The following is a 21,207-nucleotide window of genomic DNA, read 5'->3' as shown; positions in this document are numbered from 1 at the left end:
GCGGGGGTACTACGGTACTGACCGGGGTGAAAAAGTATTGAAAAAAGTACTATAGTACTGCATTTTCCATCCCTGCAGTTACTACGTACTCATCCGAACTTTCATTTTCAACAATGAAGAGATTAAAGACGTATCTTAGAAATTCGACTAGCGAGAGTAGACTCAATGGATTGGCATTAATGTCGGTTCATCGCCAAATAAATGTGCCGACTGAAGAAGTAGTTGATTTATTTGCTGCCCAAAAAGCCCGTCGGCTCAATTTAATATTATAAAAATATTGTATACATACCTATGCATAAATAAAATTTTCTACACATGAGATTATATGAATATTTTTTTTTTTTTTTAAGTTGAAACCTTAACCTTGAAAAATAATGGTAAAAAAGATTTCCGCTACCGTGCCTCGAACCTGTATTGTCTGCACCATACGCGTTAACAGTCGCCTTAGCACATTGCACCACCAGCGGAGTTGCCATAACAACGTCTAACGATTATTTTAAGACTTTTCATGGCCAAAAAAAACGAATGCCGTTCATGAAACCGTAAACGTTTTAACGTTTCCGTTTCATTTTGATACCGTCCGTTCACGATTGTGGAACGCAATTTTTTCTATTAGTGTAGGTTTTCTCTTATTTACTTAATTTTTTTGGGTTCATTAAAAAGTTGAAAAGTCGACTATTAACTTTTGCTAAGTTTTAAAAACTGGCATTTTTAAAATGAAATTCCAAAGTACATAAATTGATTATTGTTAAACTTGAAAGTCGCTTTTGACAACATCAAAATGTATTTGCATACCTAACAGAAACCCTCATACTATATGTTAACATGAAAATTCAACAAATATCAATGGACGTCGTTTTTCAGAAATCATGAAAAATTATTTAATGTTACAAAACCAACAACATATTTAAAATATAAATAATATTTGAAAGCAATCGTTATAAAATAGCATATACAATAATATAAATTAATAACAAAATATGCACAAAAAAAAACAAATTAATATAAATATATTATGTCTATGGATGGATGAGTGAGTGAGAAAATTTCGATTTTATTAACAAAGAAAAATAAGCTATGTTCTAGAGTCATGTTTTCTTAATGATCGCTACAAAAATTTAAATATATCATTTTCAAAAAAATTCAATGAACTTTTATTGATTGAACTTTATGTTAAAATTAAAACGCCAAAAGGCAAACGTTAATTGCTATAAGAACGGAGGAGACAAATGGTCAAGGACATTTCAGTTTTTATTTTTTATGAAATGTAAATTCACTTTTAATTTTATTTAGTTTTTATTTATTTCCAAGCAGTCATTGTTTTTGTTTTTGGTTTTATAAAAATAAACAATGGTAATTACTAGCTAGAAATATTCATACTGACATACATACAGGCATCGTATAGAAATTGTGTAGGAATAGTATGATCATACATATATCTAAGAGTACATATAGAATTGAATAGGTGCGCATCTAGAATTTTTTGTTTGCTTGAAAATATAGCCACATGACGCACATAAGACCCAGACCCCATAACAGCTTTCAAAAGATGACGGCAATTTAAAGGCGTGTGGTGGCGACATGAAAGTCAAGAGACAAGATCACTAAAAAAATATCAAACATCATTGCTGTCACTCGTTCCCACAATTATAGAAATATGGGACGGATGATCCCAAAATACATCACAACATGAATTCTCTTACTTCCCGTAAAGACAAAGGTTTTTTTATTTTTTTTTATTTAATAAATGTGAAACTTCCTGTTTAGTTTATCTAATTACAAGAAAAAATACTCACAAATTATTTAAATTTAAAATTAAATTAGAAATTTAAAATAGAAACATTAATTTATGCAATATTCGAGTTAGTAAAAAAATAAAAAAAACAACAATTTATTGGACTAATTAAAGGGTGATACGGTCAAAATTTGGTCAAGGGAAAACTCGTGTAAATCGGTGAAATCGTTTATTTAAAAAATCAAATTAAATTTCTTTTTCAAGTTCAATTAGTATAAAATTCAGGAAAAATATTCAGTTAGGTTTTCGCTTTTTCAAATCCGAATTGCCGCGCCCCACGCTTGACACCTGCCATCAGATTTTGTACAGCCACCTTGTCCACCTTCTTCGCCGCAGAAAGCCAGTTTGCCTTGAACTGCTGCTCGTCCTTAGCAGTTTTTTGGTCTTCTTTAGTTTCCGCTTGACAATAGCCCAGTATTTCTCAATTGGGTGGAGCTCTGGCGTGTTGGGAGGGTTCTTGTCCCTGGGAACCACCTGCACGTTGTTGGCGGTGTACCACTCCATGCCAAATCCGGCCAAAACAGTACGGAACAACCGTGTTTCTTCAGGAAAGGCAGCAGACGTTTATTCAAACACTCTTTCACGTAAATTTCTTGGTTGACAGTCCCGGAAGCTATGAAAATGCTGCTTTTCAAGCCACAGATACAGATGGCTTGCCAAACCAGATATTTCTTTGCGAACTTTGACAGTTTTATGTGCTTGAAAATATCTGCTACCTTTCCCCTTCCTTTTGCCGTATAAAACTCCTGTCCCGGAAGTTGCTTGTAGTCGGCTTTGACGTAGGTTTCGTCGTCCATTACCACGCAGTCAAACTTCGTCAGCATCGTTGTGTTCAGCCTCCGGGATCGCGCTTTGGCCGTAGTATTTTGTTTATCATCGCGATTTGGAGTCACTACCTTCTTGTAAGTCGATAGTCCGGCTCGTTTTTTGGCTCGATGCACGCCTAGCTTATTTGCGGCATCTCGGAGAGAGGTTAGGGTTTCGCTTGAAACTACCGGCAACTCTCTTTGTCGTCTCAGCGGATTCTGGTTTTCGATTTCCCCCCGATCCAGACTTCCTGGCTGCCGACAAACGTTCCCCAAACTCTTTAATTACATTTGGCAACTTTTAGCGATTTTGCCAGCTTTGTGTGCGAGTAGCTCGGATTTTCGCGATGCGCTAGCAAAATTTTGATACGCTGCTCTTCTTGCTTGGACGGCATTTTGACAACTGAAGAGTGAATTCCAAAATCAAAATAGGAGCAACATTCTACACACACACCTTCAAAATGAGGGGTGTTCAGGTTTTTTAAATGCAAAATTGAAAGAAATACGTCAAGTTTATATTGACCAAATTTTGACCGTATCACCCTTTATACCTTTATCGAAGATAAAAGTAATCATTTACCAACCCCATAATGGGTTCCGAGATACCTTAGATGTCTTTTGAAGAAATTCGTTTGTAGATTTCTTTGGTTCTTTAAATGGATAATGTCCGTCTTCTGTCTGTAAGGATGGTTGGTTTGTATCTACATGTTATCTACAAAATTACCCAATCAGTTTCATATTTTCTACGTAATAATATAGAGTTCAGAAGCAAAAGATGTTTGACAAAGTTTTACTAAACTAAGATATTCAGAAGATTCATGAATAAAACAAGTATATTCGCCCGAAACTTTGGCCATGTAACCTCCAGCATGGATTGAGTACAATTTTCTACAAAAGACTTTCATCAATATTTAAATTTCATTTTTTAAAGATTTTAAAAATTGCAAAATTATAAATTGTACAAACCCGAAAACTACAAACTATGGCAAGGTTATGTAAAATTCATTGTAGATAATTCAAATTTGCCCTACTTCCAGACCACACGCATATGGAGACTAATCAAGCCTGTCCCAATTTAGTGAAAAAAATTTCCACTTTTTTGTTGTGGCGCTAAATGTAATAATGTTTAAGGTTTTTATGCCACCTTTTTACCAAGTTGTGGTATTTTTTATACCCTGCGCCACACTGTGGAACAGGGTATTATAAGTTAGTGCATATGTTTGTAATACCCAGAATGAGACGAGATAGACACATGGTGTCTTTGGCAAAAATGCTCAGGGTGGGCTCTTGAGTCGATATAGCGATGTCCGTCTGTCCGTGAACACATTTTTGTAATCAAAGCTTAGGTCGCAGTTTTAGTCCAATCGACTTCAAATTTGGCACAAGTGTGTATTTTGGCTCAGAATAGAACCCTATTGATTTTGGAAGAAATCGGTTCAGATTTAGATATAGCTCCCATATATATATATTTCTCCCGATATGGTCTTATATGACCGCAGAAGCCAGAGTTTTACCCTAATTTGCTTAAAATTTTGCACAAGAAGAAACATTAGTACTAGAGTCGAGTGTGCCAAATTTTATTGAAATCGGTTCAGATTTAGATATAGCTCCCATATATATCGTTCGCCCGATATGGACTAATACGGTCCCAGAAGCTAGAGTTTTACCCCAATATGGTTGAAATTTTGTACTAGGAGTACAATTAGAAGTGTAGTCAAGTATGCCAAATTTGATTGAAATCGGTTCAGATTTATATATAGCTCCCATATATATCGTTCGCCCGATTTACACTCATATGACCACAGTGGCCAATCTTTTACTCCGATTTAATTGAAATTTTGCACAGGGAGTAGAATTAGCATTGTAGATATGCGTGCTCCCATATATAGCTTTCGGCCGATTTACACTCATATGGCCACAGAGGCCAATTTTTGCTTCGATTTAGTTGAAATTTTGCACAGGGAGTAGAACTAGCATTGTTGCTATGCGTGCCAAATTTGGTTGGAATCGGTTCTGATTTAGATATAGCTCCCATATATATGTTTTTCTGATTTCGACAAAAATGGTCCAACATTTTCCTTGTAAAATCGTCACTGCTGTGTCGAAAAGTTGTAAAAATGACTCTAATTTTCCTAAACTTCTAATACATATATATCGAGCGATAAATCATAAATAAACTTTTGCGAAGTTTCCTTAAAATTGCTTCAGATTTAAATGTTTCCCATATTTTTTTACTAACATTGTGTTCCACGCTAGTGCATTAGCCGACTTAAATTTTGAGTCTATAGATTTTGTAGAAGTCTATCAAATTCTGTCCAGATCGAGTGATATTTAAATGTATGTATTTGGGACAAACCTTTATATATAGCCCCCAACACATTTGGCGGATGTGATATGGTATCGAAAATTTAGATCTACAAAGTGGTGCAGGGTATAATATAGTCGGCCCCGCCCGACTTTAGACTTTCCTTACTTGTTAATTAATTCTTTTTGTAGAGCAATATTTTTTGTAAAGTTTAATAGAACAATGGTCCACTGCTATTTTGAGTACAAATTTCATGTCTTCGCCATAGTGTTATCAAATGGACAATTAATTGTGATGCCTGAAAATATGCAAAGAATTTTTTCTGTGGTAGTTAATCCGGGTTCTTCTCTTAACTATTAAATTAAAGGATTGATTTTCGAAGAAATGTTGATAAAATTAATTGTTGAGTTATATTTGGCTCTAATTCAAAAAAAACGTACTTCATTATTTCATAGAATAAACTTTGATTGAATTCGTATTCTTTTCTTTATACAAAAATTTACCACTTTTTTTTAATTTTTATGCCACTTTGTATTGAAAGTGATATTTTTAGTGCCACTTTCCACAAATTATCTACGGTAACACTGAATCTGGAATAGTAACAGGTTGCCATTATTTTAACCTTCTCCAGGTAATCGATATGGATCACACCTTGTGACCAAATCGAAAAAATCGTGGCTGTTATCTTCTTTCCAAAAATTCTATCTGTTAGCTAATAATATCTCGCACAAATGTTAATTTTTGAATTGCACGCTTGAAATCTGTCATATACTACTTAGTCAGTGGTTTCCTTAGAGCAGCATATAGTCCGTTCCGTCTCACAATTTTCGTATATGTTAATGAATCATTTTGATTTTTTTGCTATTCATTGTCTCTCAATTTTGATCGAAATCTAGTTTGAATGTTCAATGTAAAATACTTGTGTGAGTGTTCCCATTATTCAAAATTCAAGGTCAATTTTTACAACAAGTTGTCATCAAACACTCTCAAGATGTCCCACACTTAAGATATCTGTGTGATTTCTTGTTTGAACGACAAAGATATGACCAAGAATTTTTCATTTCAAATTTATATATTTTGTCAAAGTAAAAATATGAATATGAAAATTGGTAGTTGAAATAATTAACAAAAAAACAAAAGGTACAAAATAATTCCTAAAAACTCGCTTGTTTTAGTGACAAAAATCGATTGATAATTTAGTTACAAAAATGTTCAAAATTTATTATCAAAATTGGTTGGAGGAGGTATCCAACTTGATAAAATATCTCTCTTATGTCTTCTAAAAAACCTACATATATAAAATTTATTATATCTGATCCTTTTTGGAACCACTTTGTATGACTATTTAACGATATTTATGTGTATGTAATCAAATTATTAATATGCCATTTAAATTTTCCAACTAGTAAAATTTAAAGAAAAATTAATTTTAGGTAATTAGTCGTTTGAGACCATCACATAGACAAAATTCTACAAGTCAATAATAGTCACCTGTGTTTGGCGTCTTTGTTCGTTCTATTCAAGGTACTTTTTCTCTACACATATTGAGGTTCAAGTTCATTGTTTTCTATTTACTAATAATATATAAATTGTTCTCTTGAGCAAAAAAAAAAAAAAAGAAAATCTCTATGACGCATAACGAATAAATAAATATTCAATAGAAATCTTGACCTTCAACATTTTCATGAGAATTGAAATAAAAAATCTGAAGATAATAAAAAAAAAAATACCTCAATAAAATCTGTAATGAAAATATTAGTTATTCACTTATTTATTCATCCATTTTAATATGGAAAGTAAAGAGTAGACATCATTCCAATAAATTTCGAAGGAATGAATGACATGAAATATTGATATTAATAAAGCTTCTCAATATGGTGTTATAATAATGTGAAATGCCGCGAAAAACTAAACTGAAAAAGTAGAAGGTCCTTAGTCATTGAGCTTAACATAGAATGGGCAGCATTCTTTGCTAACAAAGATCTTCAGCATTGGGTTGTCCAAATAACCAGGTTTTCAAACGGTTTTCGGTTTATCCAAAAATTTATTTTTTTACCGTTTTCAGTTTCTTTATTTTTCCCAAAGCCGGTTAAAGTCAATAAATGAAAATCTGTGAAAATGATGTTTGAACACTTGTTTTAGTGTAAAAAAAGAAACAAATAAATTATAATTCATTGCAATAAAATGAAAATCTGATAATTCTGCGCTAATTACACTGAAAGAAAAAGCTTAAATATATTAATGAAATTTGTCATTATAATTTAGCCATCTTTTCGTAGATATAATGAAACTTTTCGTTATTCCAATCAATTTTCTATTTAATAATGAAATATGTCATTAGATTAGGTTAAATTAAAGTAGCAGCCCGATTTGATTCTGGCTCACTTAGACTATTCAATATGACATTATATTAATGAGATTACCATTTTGTTAATGAAAACGCGAAACAACAACATTTTTCCCTATCCGAGATCAGTTTTCAGATTTGTTGGTGTCTGATAGGACGGCCTAAAAATGAGCAACAGATACTTTTAAACTACGTTAACACTACACCGAAAAAAAATATTGACCAAATATGAAATATTATGTAACGTCAATTTGATGACATGCAATTTACACAATATTAAGGACAACATCTTTGTTTTAAATTATGAGATTTGAATTAAGAGAAAATGAATTATTCATTATTATGGATAAAAAAATATCTCACACCTTATAAAGTAGAACAATTTTCAACCATATTTAGGAAAATTCTGGCATAAGTTCAGAGAAAAACATGCGGATGGAATTCAACGTAAGTTCCTAAATATAAGCAATAATGCATTAGCATTACATTCGGAACCCTTTTTATACCCTGCGCCACACTGTGGAACAGGGTATTATATGTTAGTGCGTATGTTTGCAACACCCAGAAGGAGACGAGAAAGACACATGGTGTCTTTGGCAAAAATGCTCAGGGTGGGCTCTTGAGTCGATATAGCGATGTCCGTCTGTCCGTGAACACATTATTGTAATCAAAGTCTAGGTCGCAGTTTTAGTCCAATCGACTACAAATTTAGCACAAGTATGTGTTTTGGCTCAGAATAGATCCCCATTGATTTTGGAAGAAATCGGTTCAGATTTAGATAAAGCTCCCATATATATATATATATATATATATATATATATATATATATATATATATATATATATATATATATATATATATATATATATATATATATATATATATATATATATATATATATATATATATATATATATATATATATATATATATATATATATATATATATATATATATATATATATATATATATATATATATATATATATATATATATATATATTTCGCCCGATATGGACTTATATGGCCCCAGAAGCCAGAGTTTTACCCTAATTTGCTTAAAATTTTGCACAAGAACAATTAGTACTATAGTCAAGTGTGCCAAATTTTACTGAAATCGGTTCAGATTTAGATATAGCTCCCATATATATCTTTCGCCCGATATGGACTAATACGGTCCCAGAAGCCAGAGTTTTACCCCAATTTGGTTGAAATTTTGCACAGGGAGTAAAATTAGCATTGTTGCTATGCGTGTTGAAATCGGTTCAGATTTAGATATAGCTCCCATATATATGTTTTTCTGATTTCGACAAAAATGGTCAAAATACCATCATTTTCCTTGTAAAATCACCACAGCTTAGTCGAAAAGTTGTAAAAATGACTCTAATTTTCCTAAACTTCTAATACATATATATCGAGCGACAAATCATAAATAAACTTTTGCGAAGTTTCCTTAATATTGCTTCAAATTTAAATGTTTCCCATATTTATACCCTTCACCACTACTGTGGTACAGGGTATAATAAGTTTGTGCATTTGTATCTAACGCCAAGAAATAGTGGTCATAGACCCATCTTATAGTATACCGATCGGCTTAGAATTAAATTCTGAGTCGATTTGGTCATAGTTAGCGTGTTTCACAACCGATTTTCTTGAAATACAGTACATCCAAATATTTTATGAATCTCGAAAATCTCTCAGCCAAATCGGTTCAGATTTAGATATAGCTCCCATATATATCTTTCGTCCGATTTAGACTCATATGACCACAGAGGCCAAATTTTACTACCGATCTTCGTAAAATTTTGCACAGAGGGTACACTGAAAAAAATATTGTCGTGAGGTCAAAGATTTCATGTCTTTAAAATACAAATACAAATTTTGCTTACCATAGAAGACGCATTTCTCTAATATAAATTTTTTTTCCTTGTCCAAAAGTCGATAAACTTTTCAATGAAGTCGTATTGTCCTTATAATTAAGCGATTTGGCTTAAAAATGGGTATCATAACATGGAAGAAAAAATGTTTGGGTTAAGGTCAACTTGACTTTAATAATTCAGAAAAGTTCTTTAAATTTAATGAAATTGTCTTTAAATTTGTTGTCTTTTAGCATCTTGACTACAAAGCAAAAAAATCGTTCAAATATAGGACATGTTTTTCAAAACTTTATTTTAAAGACGTTTTTTACGTTTTAGCATAATTTCTACTGGAAGTCGAGTCTTAATTTGGAAAATAAAGTTGTCGTTAACTCGTTTTTAAAGGACTTTGATAGCTATGAAGAAAAAAAGCTTAAAATTTGCTTCCTGGAAGCAAGTACACAAAACTCACATTTAAAAGAGAATTGTGTCTTAAAAGTATCCTTACTTGTATTCTCCGCTTCTTTGGCTCGGAATCAATACCAAAATTTTTAAAGTAAAGACAAAATCTTTGGAACCGGGTATGCTTTTTTTCAGTGTAGAATTGACATTCTACCAATGCTTGGTAAATTTGATTGAAATCGGTTCAAATTTAGATATAGCTCCCATATATATCTTTCGTCCGATTTGAACTTATATGGGCACAAAAGCCAGAGTTTTGCCGTGATTTGTTTCAAATTTTGCACAAGGGGTATGTTTAATAGTATCGTTAAGTGTGTCAAATTTTGTTCAGGTTCAGATTTAGATATAGCTCACATATATATCTTTCGCCCGATTTGGACTTATATGGTCTCAAAAGCCAGAGTTTTGTCCTGGCTTACTTCAAATTTTGCACAAGCGGTACTTTTAACGATACTATTTTATGTGCCAAATATGGTCAAAATCGATTCAGATTTAGATATAGCTCCCATATATATATTTCGTCCGATTTGAACTTAAATCCAGGGTTTTGCCGTGGTTTGCTTCAAACTTCGCACAAGGAGTGCGTTTAGTAGTATCGGTAATTGTGCCAAATTCGGTTGAAATCGGTTCAGATTTAGATATGGCTCCCATATATATCTTCCGTCCGATTTGCACTCATATGACAAGGTGGGGCCAAAGTTATACTCCCATTTTCGTGAAATTTCGCATAGATAGCAGAATTATTATTCTAACTACACTGAAAAAAAGCATACCCGGTTCCAAAGATTTTTTCTTTACTTTAAAAAATTTGGTATTGATTCCGAGCCAAAGAAGCGGAGACACAATTCTCTTTTAAAAGTTTTATTTTAATTTTTCGCTTTTTTTCTTCATATGCTATCAAAGTCCTTTAAAAACAAGTTAACGACGACTTTATTTTCCAAATTAAGACTCGACTTCTAGTAGAAATTATGCTGTGGTTCAAGTAAAAAACGTCTTTAAAATAAAGTGTTGAAAAACATGTCCTATATTTGAACGATTTTTTTCTTTGTAGTCAAGATGCAAAAAGACAACAAATTTAAAGACAAGTTCATTAAATTTAAAGATTTTCTCTAAATTATTAAAGTCAAGTTGACCTTAGCCCAAACATTTTTTCTTTCATGTTATGATATCCATTTTTAAATCAAATCACTTAATTATAAGGACAATACGACTTCATTGAAAAGTTTATCGACCTTTGGTCAAGGAAAAAAACTTTATACTAGAGAAATGCGTCTTCTATGCTAAGCAAAATTTGCATTCGTATTTTTAAGACATGAAATCTTTGACTTCACGACAATATTTTTTTCAGTGTATACATGTCAAATTTAGCCAAAATCGGTTCAGATTATATATAGCTCCCATATATACGTATACCAGAGTTGGGGAAATATGGTAAACTGTTACACATTTTAGACCCATTTTCAATGGAAGTTTCCTCCAATTAACTGGATAGCGTTAGCCGATTTAAATTTTAATTCTAGAGATTTTGTAGAAGTAAAAAAATTGTCTCCTTTATATAGCTTCCAACAAATGTGAAGTAGTTGAGATGGTAACACAAATTTTGGCCTACATAGGGGTGAAGGGTATAACATAGTCGGCCCCGCCCGACTTTAGACTTTACTTACTTGTTTTTTATCAGTTCGATTTAAAATATTTGTATGTTTAATTATTTTGTTTTATCTGCTTTTTTTAAGTGTATTATTAAAGGATTTTTTTTTCACAAAATTTGGAAAACCATTTTGTACACTGAAAAGAATATTGTTGTGGGGCCAAAGATTTAATGTCCTTAAAATACGAATGCGAATTTTGCCTTGCAAAGAAGACGCATATATTTGATATAAAGTATCCAATGAAGTCGTTTGGTCCTTAGAATTAAATAATTCGAATTAAAAATGGGTATAATAACATGAAAGAAATATTTTTTGGACTAAGGTCAACTTGACTTTACTAATTCACAAAAATTCTTTCAAATTAATGAAATTTTCTTTAAATTTTTTGTCTTTTTGCATGTTGACTACAAAGCAAAAATGTGTTCAAAAATAGGACAACGCTTTATTTTAAAGGCGTTTTTTTACTTGAAACATAGCATAATTTCTACTGGAAGTCGAGTCTGAATTTGAAAATTTATGTTGCCGTTAACATTGATAGCATATGAAGAACAAAACTTGAAAAAACGAAAAATTAAAATTTGCTTCCTAGAATCAAGTACGCAAACCACAAATTTAAATGAGAATTGTGTCTTAAAAGTATCCTTACTAGAATTTTCCGCTTCTTTGGCTCGGAATCAATACCAAAATCGTCAGATTAGAGACAAAATCTTTGGAACGGGACATGCTTTTTTTACACCCAAAAAAAGTTAAAATGTAGGTTTATTTAAAAAAAAAAATTAAAATCGTTTTCTAATAGCGACATGTTACAAATAAGTTAATTCTTTTTGTAAAATTGAAGAAAATTTATTACAAATAATAAATTTTTTCTATTGTTGAAGAAAACAAGTATGTACTGCACTAAGTTCGGCCGGGCCGAATCTCAAATACCCACCACCATGAACCAAATATTAGGGTTTCCTTTGAAATTTCAGGAGGGCTTGAGGACTTGAGGACATTTCCCGAAGATAAATTTAAAGATTTCACCTATGAGGACTATATCAGATTCTGGATTTATAAGAACCATTTTTGTTTGAGTTTTAGAGGAATCATTAACATCTCTTGTAAGTGTGCAAGAAAATTATAAAATAACATCTTGATTTGAAATCTTAAATCTGTAGAAATAAAATCAGGAAATTTTACATTGAGTTTCAAGCAATTTTCATGATCATTGCGCTTTCTACACCCTCAAGAAGTGAAGTCGGTCTATATGGAGGCATTACCAAATGGACCGATAAAAAATTAATCCGATACACGTTTTTGTGATCCTAAAATACCAGAATATTTACAATTTCAGGCAAATCAGATAAAAACTACGGTTTCTAGAAACCCAAGGAGTTAAATCGGGAGATCGCTTTTATGGGGGCTATACTAAAACATGGACCGATACTCACCATTTTTGGCACACCTCTTTATGGTCATAAAATAGCTCTAGATTTCAAATTTCAGGCAAATTGGATAAAAACTACGATTTCTATAAGCCCAAGACTCCAAATCGGGATGTCGGTTTATATGGGACTATATCGAAACCTGGACCGATATAGCCCATCTTCGAACTTGACCTGCCTGCAGACAAAGGACGAGTTTGTGCAAAATTTCAGCACGATTGCTTCATTATTGAAGACTGTAGCGTGATGACAACAGACGGACAGACGGACATCGTTATATCGTCTTAGAATTTCTCCCTGATCAAGAATATATACTTTATATAGTCGGAAATCGATATTTCGATGTCTTACAAACGGAATGACAAACTTATTATACCCCCGTCACCATTCTATGGTGGTGGGTATAAAAATTGGAGTTAAAAATTGTCGCTTAGCGAAGTTCAAGACAGGTAAAATTTTAGTAAAATTTACTCATTTGAAAGATTTATGAACTCAATTTAAGCCAACTTTTTGCTTTTTAGGAAAATGTTAACTATTTTATTATTTATAAAATTGTGCACAATATTTGTATACACCAATATATTCAAAAAAGGAACATTTGCTGAAATTAATTTGAAATTTAACTATAATCATCTAAGTCGGCATTAGCGCCCACTTGTTTGAGTGTAAATACCTAAGTATTTTTGGATTTTTTTAATTCAATTTTTCCTAATTAATATTCTTTACATTTAGTTTTTTTTTTTAAATGCCATTTGGCTGTCGGTATTTATTTTGATAAACTATTTCTACTATGTAACCACACGCAAAGAAAAAAAACGTTTGGAAAACGTGTACCGAAAACGTTTTTCTTTTGTTAGAGTTTTTTGAATTGCTTCGAAAATTTTAAACTTTTATCACCAAAAAAATTCGTTTGTTACAAAGTTTTTATTTTTTCAATAAAAAAAGTTATTTTTGAAACAACAACAGAGTCCATTTCGTTTATATGAAACACTGTTCTTTTCTGACTTTTGGTCTTTAATAAAATATAATACAGTTCAAAATTTAATATAGTAAAATGTAATGTTGAACATTTTTTTCGGAATCTTCCGAACATATGTAGAATGTATGTAAAAAAAAAAAAAACTTTGGTCGAAGCAGGGATCGAACCCACGACCCTTGGCATGAGAGTCAGACGTAGCAACCACTGCTCCACGGTGCCCAACTAAATGTTTGTTTCTGTTAAATAAACTTTGTTTATTCGGTTCGTGGGCGCCGCAAGCTATGCTATATAAATATAACTTATATGGATAAGTATCTATTGATGACCATAACAGGTACATAGCTCAGTGGTTAGTGTTTTGGCTTACAAAGTGCATGGTCCGTGGTTCGATTCTCCGTCCAGGCGAAAGGTAAAAAAATTTTAAAAATTTATAAATTCGTATAATTTCTTCTACATTGTTGGTATTACAGGAAAAGGTGTTAAGAACTAAAAAAACTAGTGTATGTGAGAAAGATGTGAGGGAAAATGCAGTTAGCAAGAAAATTTTTTTTTAGTTAGTCTTTATGAAATTGTTGTTACATCCTGGAAAAGAATAAATGTTTATCACAAAAAGTATATACTTTTCTTCCAAATACACTTCCTTACAGCGAAAAGCAAATAAGAAACGAACTTTGTTTGTCTAAAATTTCGTTTGGGAGGAAAGAATTATTTTTTTGCGTGCATAATATATAGACATATCCCTTACAAAGTATTTAATATAATTTTCTTGTCTTCTCCTATCTATCACCATTTCTTTAATCGAAAATTTCAAATTAACATTTTTAATTATTTTTTGCAATTTTTCTGAATTCCATGTGATGACAATGCAATGACAGACTTCGACAGATGAGAATAAGAATAAGATTCATAAAAAAGCCCCCATATCACCATAAAATAAAAAATAAATTTTTGTCAAAAAAAAATCAATGTCATGAACTTTCGAGGTCATGATAACAAAACCAACAACAACAAAAAAAACAAATACATTTAAAATATAACATAAAAATACAATAATAAAAATATTCCAAATTAAAAGGTTAACATATTTTACAATCTGTGGCGAATCTAAATGAGCATCAAGGAAATTTGGATGAAAATAAAATAAAAAAAACAACACAAATAAATGTTTGTTTATAAAACAAAACACCATAATTAATTATTACCTCGAAGAGGTGTAACACATATGTACTCGTATGGTATGGTATTCAAGAAAAGCCAAGTCATAAATACACATGAATACATATCTATATAATCTATGGACTTTTTACAAGAAAGTAGAGGGTGTGGGGCAAACGAAATGAAATGGTCATTGCTACCAACAACCAACAGATAAACTTGTGGAAATGCCCCAAATATTTTAAATGGCAAAATTGTGTAGGCGCGCCAATTGTGTATACAAGTCCAAGTTTATGCTCACCAGCAATGAGAAGCAAAGCGAAAAGTTGATTTTTTTTTCAAAAAGAAAATTATTTTTCTCTGATGGCAGCCCAATTCCACAAAGAAACGATTTGCGTTTTTTCCTTCACAACTACATAGGCAAAGTATTACTCTCTTCTTAACTACCAATTTACTTATACAAAAGTATATGGATAAATATGTACATATGTATGTATGTAGATGAGGCTAATAGATGAAGCGTGGAGACATTGTAGAGAAATGATTGTCGGATCTTAGACGGATGGTAAATGTTGTGGGGTGGGTGGGGGTGATCCATAGAGGGCGTTTAGAAAGAAAGAAAGATTGATATTGAAGATAAGTTGTATGTAGGTATGTATGTATGTATGTACATATGCTATATACATCTCCCCCTCTTCATTTCCTGCTATTGGATTGTTGTTGATAATGTTTAATGTTTTTGGGAATGTATGTTTGTGTTATATACATGTATATATGTATTAGTCATATTGTTCATACATATATGAATTTTTAAAAACAAATTTGTTTTCATCATCAATTTTTTAAAATTTGTGAAATCAGTTGCTTTCGGAATATTGTAATATTAAGTTCGCTTTTTTAGAATACTTAGGTAGTTTGGAAAAATATTGAAACAAAAAGACATTTTTTTTATATATTAAATGCAAAAAAAAATATTATTGGATAATAACTCCAGAACTATGAAAATATAGAAAAATACGAAGAAAAAACAAAACAAATAAACAATCAACAATTGCAACAAGTGTTAAAAAAAATTAAATAAACAACAAATACAAAACTTAAAGCTGTGACTTTTAGAAAACAAATGTGTTACGAAAAAAACTATTGATTATTTCATATAAAGTTTAATTTTTTTTTATTTTATTTATTTATTAATTTAAAAATTTTTTGTCTACTTTTTTCTATTGGTTAATAAACAATTAAAGGAGTTTTTAAAACTTCGCATTAAACGATATATACACATATAAAAAACCACATACACACACACGAAATGGAGTACGTACAATTCAAGAACGGTTCACCACACTACTACAGGGAACAACCCGACATCAACGAATGTATTCAATATCAAGTAAGAAAGATTTCTGGAAAATTCTCTAAAGACATTTGAATTTGAATAAATTAAAACAAAAGACATTATATATGAACTTTTATGATGGAATATTAATTTTTTGCTCATACAAATAAATTCATTGTTTAGTGATCATATTAAATAAAGAACTTTAGTGCCACTACTAAGTGAATATGAATGTGTGCTATGTTCAATGTAGGACCTTGAACGTATGATTAATGATGCGTATGTTATTATGAGGATATTTTTTTAGAACTCATACGCCCACTAGTGCAAAATACCGTGGAACATTTTTAAGTGATTCGAACCATTTTTTATTAATAAATGTTTTGAAAATTTCAAAATTTAGTGCTTTCAAAATAAATACAATTTTTTTATGGACCTGGATACCCTTCAGTGAAAGCTGTGGATTACACTACACTCAAAAAGTTCTTATAAGTTCCTAAAGTAGTCTTAGGTCTAGGATATGAGTAGTTTGCTATTACATTTGTTACACACCGAACTATCCATAGAAAGTATTAGGGTGAAATTCTGCTATTATAATGATAAGATCACAAAATGAGAACTTCGGCGTTTCGTCTTCTTTTTAATAAAAAGTCGATTTTGGACCTTTGTATCCTTATGTGAGATGTTATTCCAACAGATACCAGATATATTTTGAAAAATTTTCGGGATGAGTTTTTTAAGATAAGCAAATAATATTTATGTAAACGTTTTTGAGGCAGAAGACGAAATGTACTTAAAATATTTCCATTGTTTTATAATACTTTTTGGTTTGCTGCAGTAAAATAAAGTTTGTTTCGAGTCAAATGAGTTTAAAAAATTGTCAATTTTGCTATTTTAGCAATCGTCATTGTATACTATTTATACCCTGCGCCACACTGTGGAACAGGGTATTATAAGTTAGTGCATATGTTTGTAACACCCAGAAGGAGACGAGATAGACACATGGTGTCTTTGGCAATAATGCTCAGGGTGGGTCCCTGAGTCGATATAACCATGTCCGTCTGTCCGTCCGTCCGTCTGTCTGTGAACACATTTGTGTGATCAAAGTCTAGGTCGCAATTTAAGTCCAATCGCCTTCAAATTTGGCACATGTTCCTAATTTGGGTCAGAATAGAACCCTATTGATTTTGGAAAAAATCGGTTCAGATTTATATATAGCTCCCATATATATCTTTCGCCCGATATGCACTAATATGGACCCAGCAGCCAGAGTTTTATACCGATTTGCTTGAAATTTTATACAAACATAACACTTAGTCGTATAGTTAAGTGTGCAAAATTTGATTGAAATCGGTTCAGATTTAGATATAGCTCCCATATATATCTTTCGCCCGATATAGACTTATATGGCCCCAGAAGCCAGATTTTTGGCCGAATTTGGTTGAAATTTTGCTCTAGGAGTACAATTAGTAGTATAGTCAAGTGTGCAAAATTTGATTGAAATCGGTTCAGATTTAAATATAGCTCCCATATATATCTTTCGCCCGACATGGACTAATATGGTCCTAAAAGCCAGAGTTTTGGCCCAATTTGTTTGAAATTTCGCACAGGGAGTAGATTTAGCATTGCAGCTATGCGTGCCAAATTTGATTGAAATCGATTCAGATTTAGATATAGCTCCCATATACATCTTTCGCCCGATATGCACTTATATGGACCCAGAAGCCAGAGTTTTATCCCGATTAGCTTGAAATTTTGCACGAGGAGTACAATTGGTAGTATATTCATGTGTGCCAAATTTGATTGAAATCGGTTCAGATTTAGATATAGCTTCCATATATATTTTTCGCCCGATATGGACTTATATGGCCCCAGAAGCCAGGGTTTGGCCCAAGTTGGTTGAAATTTTGCACTAGGAGTACAATTAGTAATGTAGTCATGTGTGCCAAATTTGATTGAAATCGGTTCAGATTTAGATATAGCTCACATATATATGTTTTTCTGATTTCGACAAAAATGGTCGAAATACCAACATTTTCCTTGTTAAATCGCCACTGCTTAGTCGAAAAGTTGTAAAAATGACTAATTTCCTAAACTTCTAATACATATATATCGAGCGATAAATCATAAATAAACTTTTGTGCATTAGCCAACTTAAATTTTGAGTCTATAGATTTAAGTTGGCAGTATTAAGTTGGCATTATCGAGCTAAATTGGCCATTTTTTCACGGTCACTTTTCTTTAACAATTCATTTCATTGAAAATAAATGTATAATTTTATTCTGCTTTTGTAGATTTAGTTTTGATTTTAGCAGCTAAACTCGAACTTAGTACCCGAGCTTAGAGGGTTAAGCCCAAACTCGCCTTTAGGCGGCCTTCGAAAAAAACGGGAAGCTTTTAGTAAAACACCTCAAAGGCAGTAGAAATGGGTAAAATAAAAATAAAGCTTAGTCAAAACTCTACAAGAGACTTTGTGGCATGTACTGGATTTTACCGTATTGAATTTGCTTGTTTCGGTTTCTAGCCTTTGTGTCGTAAACCTGGACTAGTTTGTTAGCTGGTAAAAAAATGGGGCATTAGAGGGCTAACATTCTATAGCTATTGCTGTTAATAACAGTCATATTTTCCTATAGTGGTTTTGACGGAATTTTAATTAGGTCATTATTGGTTTACTTCAATATATTCAATAAAATATTTCAAATTAAAAATCTATTTGGTTCAAAATTTGCGAACAACTGTTCAATACCCACACCCCACATACATAACTCAAATAAACAAGAGGCAACAACGACAACAACTTCAAGTGTCGAAAGAAATATCTCTTGGCCACAGTGAGCAATTATTTATACAAAATAATAAATACATGTGTATGCATTAGTATACGAAATAGCCTTAAATATATATGTATGTGATATAGGGGGTCATAAACATACATATGTTTGTATGGTTGTGTATAGAAATATATCAAGGAAATATGGTCATCATCTATATCGAAAATCAGAAGATGTTCACAGTTAAAGAACATCTCTCTACACTTCATCTATATCTCTCTGTTGTTTTCTCTCTCTCTCTTTCCCGATTAGTCGTTTTTGTATTTCTTATTTTGTGTAATTTATACTTTATTTTTAGACAACAAAAACAAATAAAACACCAACAAATCGGCATATATACAAGAATGGATGCATATGTACATGTTAATAACAAATTGGAAAAACAAAATTTTGCACAAAAAATAAAATCCCAGAAAAATCCCAACCTATTATTTTGTTCATTCCTATATTCTCACAAACATACTTGCGTTATGGTTTGTGTCTTTATGTTTTTGATTTGCAAAATGTTTTAAGAAGAAATTTTAATTATACCCTATTAAATGCTATTCTATGCTACTATGTATCCATATTATGCCAGCTTTTAGCGTTGTTGTTATTGGTGTTCTATGGTTTTGTTCCCAATATATCAAAAGAAGAACAATAAACAACCTCAAAGACCACATATGGATTATGGCCATCATTATGGGGAACATTTTTAAACAAATTATCACCACTCCCATAATTTTATTAGACCGGTGGTGGTGATTCTGGTGATGATGTGAGGTATTTTTTTCGACATTCAAACTGACAATAGATTAAAAACATTTGTCGTTTTTTGAAATCATGAAATCATTCTATCCCAATCTCACAAGAAAGTGAACTTAAATTTTGAAAATTCCTGTTTGCCAAGAATCATTTGAAATTCTCTGCCAAATATAATAAAATGTAATTTTTTCTATTATTATTATTATATTATGCACCATTAAATTTTAATAATTAAAATAATTATAAAGGAATTTTAAATATAATATTTACAATATATATATATAGTGGTAAACAATGGCTTTTGTCAACAAATTACATGAAAGGTCGGTTACACTTCAGTGAGTAGAAATAGAAAAACAAACAATTGATGATATAAGAGCTTAGGAAACCACATGATAAGTAGATTGTCCGAAATGAATCATTATACCCTGTATTAAAGGATGTTATAAATGGGTGCATATCCGTCCATCTGTCTTTGAATTATGTAAACTATATATACTCTTTGGCAATTCGTGTTTTTGTTTAGCGATTTCCTCCCGTGTCCAAGTAGCCTTGTATAACTACGACTAATTTGCACTCCAAATACAGATTTTACAGCCAATGAGCGCGATGAGCGATTTTCTGATCATAATTTCACACTAATAAGCATTACTAAAGCTCCGCTGAAAATCGTTTTGAATTTCGGCCAAAATTAAAAGCTTTATATTGCAATCAATAAAAGAATGAAAGAAGAAACCAAATTTGAAGAATTTCGATTTTTAAATTAATATTTTAGTTTAAGGTGGGTATTAAGTAATTATACATATTTGTTGCAGATTTCATTATAACTTAATGGGGGAATAGCCCAAAGCAAATTTTCACAAAGTTTTTATTCCTTAAAATGGATTATTAAAGAATTGTAATCGTGAAAAAAGTGACAATTTTAGCGGCTAAACTCGAACTTAATACCCACCTTTACTCGGTAAATTTAAAATAGGCATTGTAATCCGAAGCAAAACTATTTTTTTCAAATTTTGGGAAAATTAACTTCCGAATGTGCAAATGTCGAAATTTTGATATTTTTAAATATTGAATAAACCATTTTTGCGAATTTTTGGATATATAGAAAAAATCCACAATTAGAAATGTCCGCGGTACAAGGCGGACTTGATAAATCCCCCCTTTCAAAATCTAGAAAATGTTCAAATATAGATCATTTAAGTCTCAATTAATAACCAAGTCCGAATGGTGTGCCAGGATATGTTTGATTTCAACTGGGGAAATTTTTAAACACTTAGAAATGTTACCAGCATTACTGAAAGAAGTTAAAACACTATAAGATACTATTTTCTGTTTAGGCACCCTTTAAGAGTCCCTATGATTATATTTCTACAAGTTTTGGAGATTTTTTCTCTTTAATACTCGAAAGGTTAACCTATAGAATTGTTGACTAAGTAGGCAATTCAAACTTTTCAATAGTTTTCCTATGTTTTCTAATAACTACAAATCTCCCATCTAAGGAACATGCGAAAAATGTAT

General features: G+C 31.5%; 1 protein-coding gene across 9 annotated transcripts in view; it reads left to right on the top strand.

The window, feature by feature from the left end:
• The window catches only part of Zasp66 (PDZ_signaling and DUF4749 domain-containing protein Zasp66), a 106,661-nt gene that overhangs the window by 67,494 nt on the left and 17,960 nt on the right, over window positions 1-21,207 (top strand). For 3 of the 9 annotated variants that reach the window (XM_075303900.1, XM_075303899.1, XM_075303901.1), the window contains exons 1-2: window positions 15,616-15,688; window positions 16,023-16,168. The exons of the other annotated variants lie outside the window; for them this stretch is intronic. In XM_075303900.1, coding sequence (XP_075160015.1) covers window positions 16,088-16,168 — 81 coding nt within the window. In that variant the 5' untranslated portion in view covers window positions 15,616-15,688; window positions 16,023-16,087. Of the gene's footprint in view, window positions 1-15,615; window positions 15,689-16,022; window positions 16,169-21,207 lie in introns of those variants that run through there. 9 annotated transcript variants of the gene reach the window in all.

The sequence above is a fragment of the Haematobia irritans genome, chromosome 4, assembly GCF_050003625.1.
Source record: "Haematobia irritans isolate KBUSLIRL chromosome 4, ASM5000362v1, whole genome shotgun sequence".
Classification (NCBI taxonomy): Eukaryota; Metazoa; Arthropoda; class Insecta; order Diptera; family Muscidae; genus Haematobia; species Haematobia irritans.
Note: the sequence above shows the minus strand (reverse complement) of the source record. Positions and strands in the feature narration are given on the sequence as shown.